General features: G+C 41.0%; 1 protein-coding gene across 3 annotated transcripts in view; it reads left to right on the top strand.

Annotated features, from left to right (window-relative positions):
• The window catches only part of fermt2 (FERM domain containing kindlin 2), a 52639-nt gene that overhangs the window by 40030 nt on the left and 3394 nt on the right, over window positions 1–9215 (top strand). For all 3 annotated transcript variants that reach the window (XM_037695172.1, XM_037695171.1, XM_037695170.1), the window contains 6 exons: window positions 510–617; window positions 4771–4905; window positions 5208–5257; window positions 5809–5933; window positions 6091–6197; window positions 7453–7671. In XM_037695172.1, coding sequence (XP_037551100.1) covers window positions 510–617; window positions 4771–4905; window positions 5208–5257; window positions 5809–5933; window positions 6091–6197; window positions 7453–7671 — 744 coding nt within the window. The remainder of the gene's footprint in view (window positions 1–509; window positions 618–4770; window positions 4906–5207; window positions 5258–5808; window positions 5934–6090; window positions 6198–7452; window positions 7672–9215) is intronic.

The following is a 9215-nucleotide window of genomic DNA, read 5'->3' as shown; positions in this document are numbered from 1 at the left end:
CGGAGGCTCAGAGGGGACAGAGCTTTTTCTGTTGCTGCTCCAAGACTGTGGAACGATCTCCCTCTTCCCATCAGACGAGCCCCTTCACTGTCCAGTTTTAAAACTCTTTTAAAAACACATTTTTACTCCCTGGCTTTTAGCTCACACTGAATTTGTTCTGCAGTGTTTTTGTTTTTATTGATCTTAATGTTTTAACAACTGTTTTATTTTTTATGTGTTTACATTTTATTGATTTTATGTGTACAGTACTTCCCTTTGTTGCAGCTATGGTTGTTTTAAAGTAATTTATAAAGTATTATTATTATTATTATCATCACACAAAGCATCACAACTTTATCCTCAAGACAATTAGTAGTATTTTCCTCAAGTATTGTAATCATTTATTTAATAAAGTAATTTATTCTATTCAACATAATCTATGAAGATGATTATTTTTCTTTTAAAGTTGAACCTTGAACAGTGCACGCAGTTTTGTTTTCTCTATTCAGTATGTGGGTGTTTGTCCACAGTATGATGCCATCCGAGTCAACCAGCTGTATGAACAGGCCAAGTGGGCCATCCTGCTGGAGGAAATTGAGTGCACAGAGGAGGAAATGATGATGTTTGCAGCCCTGCAGGTAAGAATATTATATGCATGTGTGTGAGAACTACATGTCATGTTTATGGATAACTCACCGACTTTGTCGACCTCTATGCACAAATGTATTATGATGTCATTGTATGGTCACTGTTTATGTTGCGAGGTCTTTTTTTTTTTCATCTTTCACACGGTTTCCTGGCCGGGACGTGGTGTGAGATTTGATTTTTTATTTTTTTTTACTTCCTAAATCCTCGTGTTCTCTTTTTCTCATCTGCCTGTGTGCTGCATGTAACTGGTCTCTATTGTAAATGAGTCTTTGTGGCTCAATGGGAGCCAACCTGTATAAATAAAGTTCTAATAATTTCTGTCCTGCTTCAACCTCATTTTGAAGACAGTAGTGTTTTCATGTGGCAGTGGGCTTCCTAAATGCAGACTGATTAACTGGATTGGATTAGAGCCCAAAGCTGAGTCATTGTGTTGCAGTTGATGTGGACAAAAGCTTCCTCTGGGCTTCTTGGTATGCTTTAATAATGAATCAGCGCCATTCTTTTTAAGCCACAATAGTTTATAAAAAATACTGGAGTCAGGACAGGCTTTTGAACTAAAACATATTATTTGACAACAGAGTAATAATGTTTTTTAAAAATATAGAAACACGGTGTTTCCCCTAGATAACTTGCCATGGCGGGGCGTTCCTCTCGTCCGTGATTTTTGATGGGGGGGAGGGGTGGGGAAGATGGACAGAGACGCGTCCAAAGCTGTGCGCTGTTCAGGTCAACTGTGGGTTTTGGGGGGGGGGGGGGGGGGGGGGGGGGGACAGACACACATCTGAGCCGTGCGCTGTTTGTACCGACAGTTTTCGAGTGGTGGGAGTGCGTTCAGCGTGAGGATTCAGCATGAGGGAAGAGGCTGCCTTTAGCTTTTTAGCTAGTGCACCTGCATTACGAGCCGCTAGTTTAGCGTTACGTCCGTGCCGACAGGTGGTTTGGGGTGAGGGTGGGGTGGGGGGGTGTAGTTGGGTAGACGGGGCGCTCGGTTCTGTTGAGGAGGCAGGAGAGACCTGAAGAGAGAGACCTGAAATGGTTACTCACCAGAGAAGATGTAGAAGAAATGGAGATTTAGAATGATCTGTCCAGTGATGACGATGAAGGTGATGAAGATGAGATGAACCCAGGGGCTTTGGCTTCGTTCTTCATATTAAAAGTGTGAGACGGCATCCTTTTCCAGAACAGGCTCGTTTTGTCCACGTTAAAAACTTGTTCAGACCTGTAGACCCCCTGAGTGATCAGATCTTTGAACATCGTGGTAACAAACTCCTCCACTCCTGCTGTGAGAAGACGCAGCCTCTCCATGCAGAGAAACACTTTTTAATCGAAATGCCTTTAGAAATTTGTCGAACCAATCCTAAAGTTGTTTCACCTTTGTCCAGTTGGTGTTGGTATCCGGAATGATGTTATTTTCTGCAGTCATTAATCCATACGACCAGCGCAGTTTCCATCTTAACAACCGTGCCGTAGGCGGCTGACAACATCCACGTATGTACAGCCACCTTAAAGTTTGTCCAGAAGTTCCACTTTCTCTTTAATCGCCATCATCTTCCACTGATGTTACGGTTCACTACCAGAAACTTTATAAAACACAGAACATTTGGCAGCCGTCCAGCTGAAAAACAAACAAACCCCCAGCTACGTGTGTTAGCAACCGTCTGCTGCTGTAACAGCCAATCAGCGTCTGAGTTCTTAAGCATTTTAGTTAAAAGGCATTTCTGGTGTTTCGGTTCACCGCCAGAAACTTTTGAACGCACAGAACATTTAGAAACAACAACACGAGTAATGTACAGTTGAAAAAGAGCGCAGGTAAATTGTACTGTGACAGCCAATCAGCACCCGGGTCACCGGGTCAATGCTCTGTTTCTTAAAGAGACATGTCCTCACATGATGTACAATTTCTTTTGAATCTTACGTTTGTAAAGTTGAATTAAAAAAAAAACCTTTTCCATGTGACATGAATTAAATTTGACTTTTGAAAGGCCGGTTCAGCAGTCATGACTTCGCTTTGCAAAAGTACATTTGGGCAGGAAACAGTGCCCAGAGGCACTACAGTACAGCACAGCACTGGTTTGAGGGAAATGTAGTCCGTCTGAGTGGTGATTACAATACACTGGAGCCTGGATGAAAGAAAACTACAAAATGGCGGTGCCTGTCCAAATTATTATTGTTTTGTTTAACTTCTTCACGTCCATGAGTTCTGTACAGTGATATTACTGTACAGTCCACAACCGTGTGTAACAAAAAAAGTCCAATATTTTGGACTGCACGTCCGCAAACGAACGTGAACACATGAACGTGTAGAGCGAGTTCTCGGAAATCGAATCTTCAAAGTCGTGAGAGACTACTGTGTATGGAAATTTGTAAGACTCTGTTACAATTCCAGGACAATGTTCGCATTTTGTGTCTCCATGTATAGGACCAAAGTAATTTTTTATCCTTACGCATACTCTAGTAATCTCTGACGCCTTGCTGCTGTCATTCACAGAACTGGTTTGGGCAGGACTTTAAAGACAGTACTGGTAGTAATGTTTACATTTGAAACTAGTTTAAATGGTACAAGTGGATACAGTGTTTCATTTACTGCTCTATCTGTTCAACTTGGGGGCTAAAACCTACCCTAGGTTCCATTAAGCAATCGGGTAACCAGCAAAAGGGGAACAGTGGAATTGATTTACAGATGTTAACCCCTTTTGCTTCTTCAAGTTGCTCCGCGTAGACTTGAGGTGGTGTCCTTGCTATTTCTGACCATCATAAATGATGGGCGCCAAGACCTGAGGACGCCACCCTGTCCTCACCCCATGGGTAATTATAGTGCAACTTGGGCCACCGGACTCCATGCCTTCACCAAGACCACCCACCCACCCCAACAAGAAACTGTCTTATAAACCTGTTCACATTCTTTTAAATCTCCCCTGTGCTCTGAGAACTTCCTGCGTAGTTCCTTTTCTCCCAGAGAGATGCAGATCCACGGTTAGTGTTTAGGCTGGAGGCAGCTCCGTCTGTTAACGCTCTACTATCCTCTTCTCTGTTTCAGTCACCTGGTACGAGTTCAGAGATTTTGACCAAGATTTCACAGTTGTGAGATCCAACAGTCTAAATAAAGAGCAGTAATCATCTGAATGCAGTATGCTGCCGTTGGGTGTTGGCTCGGCCCCACCTAGATGTTTCACTTGGACAGTTCACAGAAATTTGTTAACCAAGGGTCAAGAACAGCAACTAACCTCTAAGTCTTGCATAGAAACAGGAAACAAGTCTCCCAGGGTGGCAGTTTTTAGAAAAGAATGTCAGCGTAAAGAAGCAGTGTCATGTTGAGCCCTTTGTCCCACATCCTGCTGCCCAGTGCCTGACATATTTCTCTCAAACAGTGCACCATGGCTCTCACTCTTTGGGCAGCTGTTGGCAACAGGGTGTTGATGAGTTGACATGATAAATGCCATTTGTCAACAAGCTCTATTTAGTTTCTGTGACGTACTGTGGGGGGTTTCAGTAATGAGCCAATCCTAGTGAACTGACATTTCCATTGTTACAAAAACATGTTTTCAGTGCCACACTTTTGCTCATATGTACCCACTGAGAATGATTTTATAGCATGGTACACTTCAAAGACAGGCTATAAAAGCGTTGCCCTGACCGCAGTGCTCATTACAGCGTTAGCATCACCAGCCATGATGTTGCAACCAGTCGTGTTTGTTGCAAGAAGTCACCTTTTTATTTTTGTTGCACTAATCATCGTCTCTTCCACATCTCCCTCTTGAATAGTTTCATACTGCGTATCGATTGGCAGCACACATGAGCAAAAATACAAACGCATCTTCAAGTATTTTTATGAGAATAATTATGGGCATGCTTCCTTTTTATAAGAGGAAGTTGAAGCGTTTTTGCATCCGTTGCGCACACAGCAGCAAACTTTACAGAAATCAGCACAAGTGTAAACTGCATTGTTGATGTGGATAATGGTTTCCAGCAACATCTGGTGCTCTCCTCCAACCCTCAAGTCCTGTGTTTGTTGTTCACCTTTCCAGCTCGTAGATTTAAGGCATCAGTAATGATAATTTATAGGTCCTGCTTTCATACTAAAGATTAACTGTTTTAAAATCATAAAAATTGACCCAAGTGGCGACTTTTCATTTTTCTTCACAGTACCACATCAACAAGCTTTCAATCATGTCCTCTGACAACCACATGAACAACAGCGAGAAGGAGGTCGATGAGGTGGATGCAGCCTTGTCCGACCTGGAGATTACTTTGGAAGGAGGGAAGACGTCCAACACACTGGTATGAAAATCCTGGCATCATCACAGTCACTAGATTTATTCGATTTCTTATGCCGTTTGTGAAATTGTGCAACTTTCTTGCAGCCCAGCGGTGAAAGAACGGTCCTGTTTAACTGCTGTTTTAGCCTTCTATTTATAATAAGCTAACCAGACAGAATGGAGGGAGGCAATACTTCATGAAAAGTATTCTTTAGAATATTGTGCTCCACAGCAACATCAAAACATACAAAGCTGGCTCTGAGCTCATTATTTAGATCATCTTTCAGTCTTATACTAACAGTAGTGTTTCTCCTCTCCTCGCAGGGTGACATCACATCTATTCCTGAGCTAGCAGACTATGTTAAAGTCTTCAAGTAAGTCTCCTTCAGAACCACCTAATCCCACAAGACTGTGTGCTTTGAAATATTTACCAAAGACCAAGAAACTCTCCCTGAGACCATTTAAAGCCCTCATTCTTATCTGAAAGATTGTGAGTCTAACAAAGAACCATAAAGCAATCTTTTCTGGCCTAATAAGATCATTCTTACCTGCTTTGCGTTGGTGTAATAAGCTATTTTTGCCAAGAACTGTTTGCTGGGCTGAGCTTTTAGTTTCTCCTCAGAGTGACTGCACTTGGACAAAGAATAGTTTGAATCCCATCCCTATTGGGCTTGAAGACTTTGCTGACAGGCTGCTGGCCCCAGGGTGGTTGACTCATAAAATCTACAGTATAAAGTTGGGGGCAGTATGATGGCAAGAGGCGTTTTCTGTTTTTAATGGGTTTCCACAATGCTGGCCTTTCTCCAATTAATCTAGCTGACTTTGCACTTTAGCAACTCTTTGTTTTTTGCAGTATTTTATGTTCCACTACACCCTCCCTTTGTTTTTGTTTTTTTCCTCTGACCTGTCTACTTTGTATTTTTAGACCCAAGAAACTGACGCTGAAGGGCTACAAGCAGTACTGGTGCACGTTCAAGGACATCACAATTTCCTGTTACAAGAGTAAAGAGGAGGCGCACGGGACACCTGCTCACCAGATGAACCTTCGAGGTGCTCATACCCATTTGCACTCAATATGTTGCGTCGTGCCCATCGTGGAATGTTTTATTTATCTGCTTCAAGAATGTTGTCTTAGCTGGTGGCTCTAAAGAATGTTTGTGACCTTTGACTTTGTCTTCCTGTTTGCACTCTGACTATTTCTGTGTAGGGTGTGAGGTAACGCCAGATGTTAATATCTCGGGTCAGAAATTCAACATCAAATTGTTAATTCCAGTGGCTGATGGCATGAATGAGATCTGGCTTCGGTGCGACACGGTAAGACTGAACGCTTTAAAGCATTCACACTATTGAGATCTACTTTTTCTTCTGTACGTTTTTTGGCATCTGACTCGTCCCGTAGTTTTGGTGCTATTTCAACAATTCAATATCAACAATATCAAAATGTTCAGCTGTTTTGGGAGAGGGGTGCTCTGACTTTTGGTATTGGTGCAACTTTAGCTTTTTGAAATATTTAGCCTTTTCCACCATTTTTCCCCATTGAAAATGAATTGAGCTCATTTTACATCCTTCATGTCTTTGTTCTGTTTACAACTTTTTACTGCTCCTTTCACATTTTGTCCAGGTTGAGCTTCTTTCAGACTCCTGGTGCAGTTTTTTTTTTATTTAGCTACTTCAGCCAAGTTCAGCTGTTTTGTGCTCCTTTCAGCTTTATTCAGCTAACTTCAACATTTGTGTGCTTCTTCTAGCTTATTTCTGCTAATCTCAGTTTGTTCTGCTCCTTTCAGATTATTTCTGCAAGTTTCAGCTACTATTTAGCTGTTTTATGCTAATTTCAGCTAATTCCATGTTTTTTGCAATCATTTAAACTTTTTTCAGCTTAATTCAGCAAAACCATGTTCTCTCCACTTCCATCTAGTAATTGAAGCTTCTTTCTGCTTGTTTTAGCTACTATGCAGCTGTTTTTGACAAATTTCTGCTTTTTTCAAATAAATTTCACTTTTTTGTGCTATTTATTTATTTTTTTAATCCTAATTGGGCACACATTTGGCATTTTGGTAGCTGACAATGATCCCTAATAGACTGAATCTAAAATCCAAGATGGCCACCTTAGCAAAAAAGGCAAAATAATATAAATCAGCCAATTTGAGTCAAATTGAGCTGAAATTTGGTATAGTGGTAGCTGAGAGCGAACCCAAGTACTACTGTCACATCAACGATTTAGATCAGAAGCAGTGTGGCAGTCCATTACATTAGGTACACTTGTGCTCTTTCTGCATCCTTCTGATAATTTAAGCTTCATTCTGTTATTTTATGCTACTTTTCAGCTGTTTTCTGCTTATTTCTGAATTCTTGAGATACGTTACACTTGTTTGTGCTCATTTCATCTTCTTTCAGCCTAATTGTGCAAACTTGTGCACGTTCTGCTCCCTCCTACTAATTTAAGCTTATTTCTTGTTCTTCTTTAGCTACTATTCAGCTGTTTTCTTGAAATTATTAAGCAATAAGCATTCACACTGCATTTTTGCAGGGAATGCAAATTCTCTAGTTCCATGTGACTTTTCATCTGCAGGAGAAACAGTACGCTCACTGGATGGCCGCGTGCCGCTTGGCCTCCAAAGGGAAGACCATGGCCGACAGCTCGTACAACCTGGAGGTCCAGAACATTCTGTCCTTCCTCAAGATGCAGCACCTGAACCACGACCCTCAGTTCATTGAACCAGTCACCGCTGACATCAACCCGGAGTGTTTGGTGTCCCCACGTTACCTCAAGAAGTACAAAAACAAGCAGGCAAGTCTCCTTTTGGGTCTGTTGTGCATTTTGTTTCGTTTCTGTAGTGAGCTGGTTGTGTAGCTGGATAGAAAAGAATGTGATGCTTCCCAGACGATCACCACCTGGCATCAGCTGTCTTCCACTGGAATGCACTTTCTACTCCCCCTCCTTTGATTTTGCTCATCCTCCCTAAGTTTCTCCTCCCTCCCAGAATAGATGAATGCAGGAAGGATTTTGTGGAGCAAACACTTTTTGAGCAGCAGTAGTGTGTAAAAGGTAAACCATTATAAGTTGACGAGCAGTTGTAGTATTTAATCACTGCTAACGTATTATTTATTTGAACTCTGTAACAATAACCCAGCTGGTTTACATACACACTGCCATGTGCACACAGGAACAGCTGAGTGCACAACTGTGTTTAAAAGCTGCCTTTTTACCTTCCTGTACTATTTACTTAATCTGCTTTTGTTTAAACTGAAGTACAAATGTGTAATGTTGGTCTGGAATGACGTTAGGAGGCGACGGGTACAGTAAGTGATGACTCGGCAATAGTCTGGACCACAACCTGAAGAGTCATGTTTCTAAAACAAGATGTACAGAAAGGAAAGATTTGAGGAGTTGGGAAGGATTTAAAATGGGAAATGTTTGAGAAGGCCTTTACCACAAAGAGCCAACAGTGTGTTATTATTAGGGATGAGTGATGACATCAGCATGTGGAGATAAAGGTTAGAAGCTTTTTGTAAACTCTCTCAACTCGTCTTCGTCCCAGTTTAAAGCCCTGCTCGCTTTACTGGAATCAAACATTGAAAATATGATGAACTATTTGCGATATTATTTAACTTAAATGCGTATTTGCAAGGTGAAAAAAATGACAAAAGATTCAATGACATTTGTTTACAATGAGATTTTCATTTTTTGTTTTTACTTTAAAAGCAGATAATGGCTTCAGAGTAGGTTTTGTTGAATTTATGTATTTTTTTGTGAAGATTTGAATCAAAACAGATGTTTTCTGGGATTAACTGGTTACCTTATTAAAACTCCAACTCCCATAAGCCTTCTGGGTCCGTCAGACTTTATGGAGGTTGTAGTTACAAAAAAAGTGTTTTTCTTGTGACAGGTTCTTGGTTAAAGACAGCGTTTGGCAACATTTAATTTAATTTAATTTTTTGCAGTAAAAGGAAACTTAAGTTATAAAACAAAAAATAGCAAAAACTCCATCTAGTCTGTTGGCTAACTGAGACAGCAAAGAAATGTTTTAATTAATTAATTTAGTTTTGTTATTGAAATTAGTACTATTAGTCCAGCAGGATGTGTGTGACTGTTTTTATCCTGCTCCAGATTTAATTCAGAGTCCAACAGACGAGTTCTGTCGGCACATTAATGATGTACAGTGTGTGTGTGTGTGTGTGTGTGTGTGTGTGTGTGTGTGTGTGTGTGTGTGTGTGTGTGTGTGTGTGTGTGTGTGTGTGTGTGTGTGTGTGTGTGTGTGTGTGTGTGTGTGTGTGTGTGTGTGTGTGTGTGTGTGTGTATATATATGTGTGTGTGTATATATATGTGTGTGT

This window comes from Nematolebias whitei, chromosome 21 (assembly GCF_014905685.2).
Source record: "Nematolebias whitei isolate Nwh7 chromosome 21, NemWhi1, whole genome shotgun sequence".
Lineage (NCBI taxonomy): Eukaryota > Metazoa > Chordata > Actinopteri > Cyprinodontiformes > Rivulidae > Nematolebias > Nematolebias whitei.
This window is presented reverse-complemented; position numbering and strand designations above follow the sequence as displayed.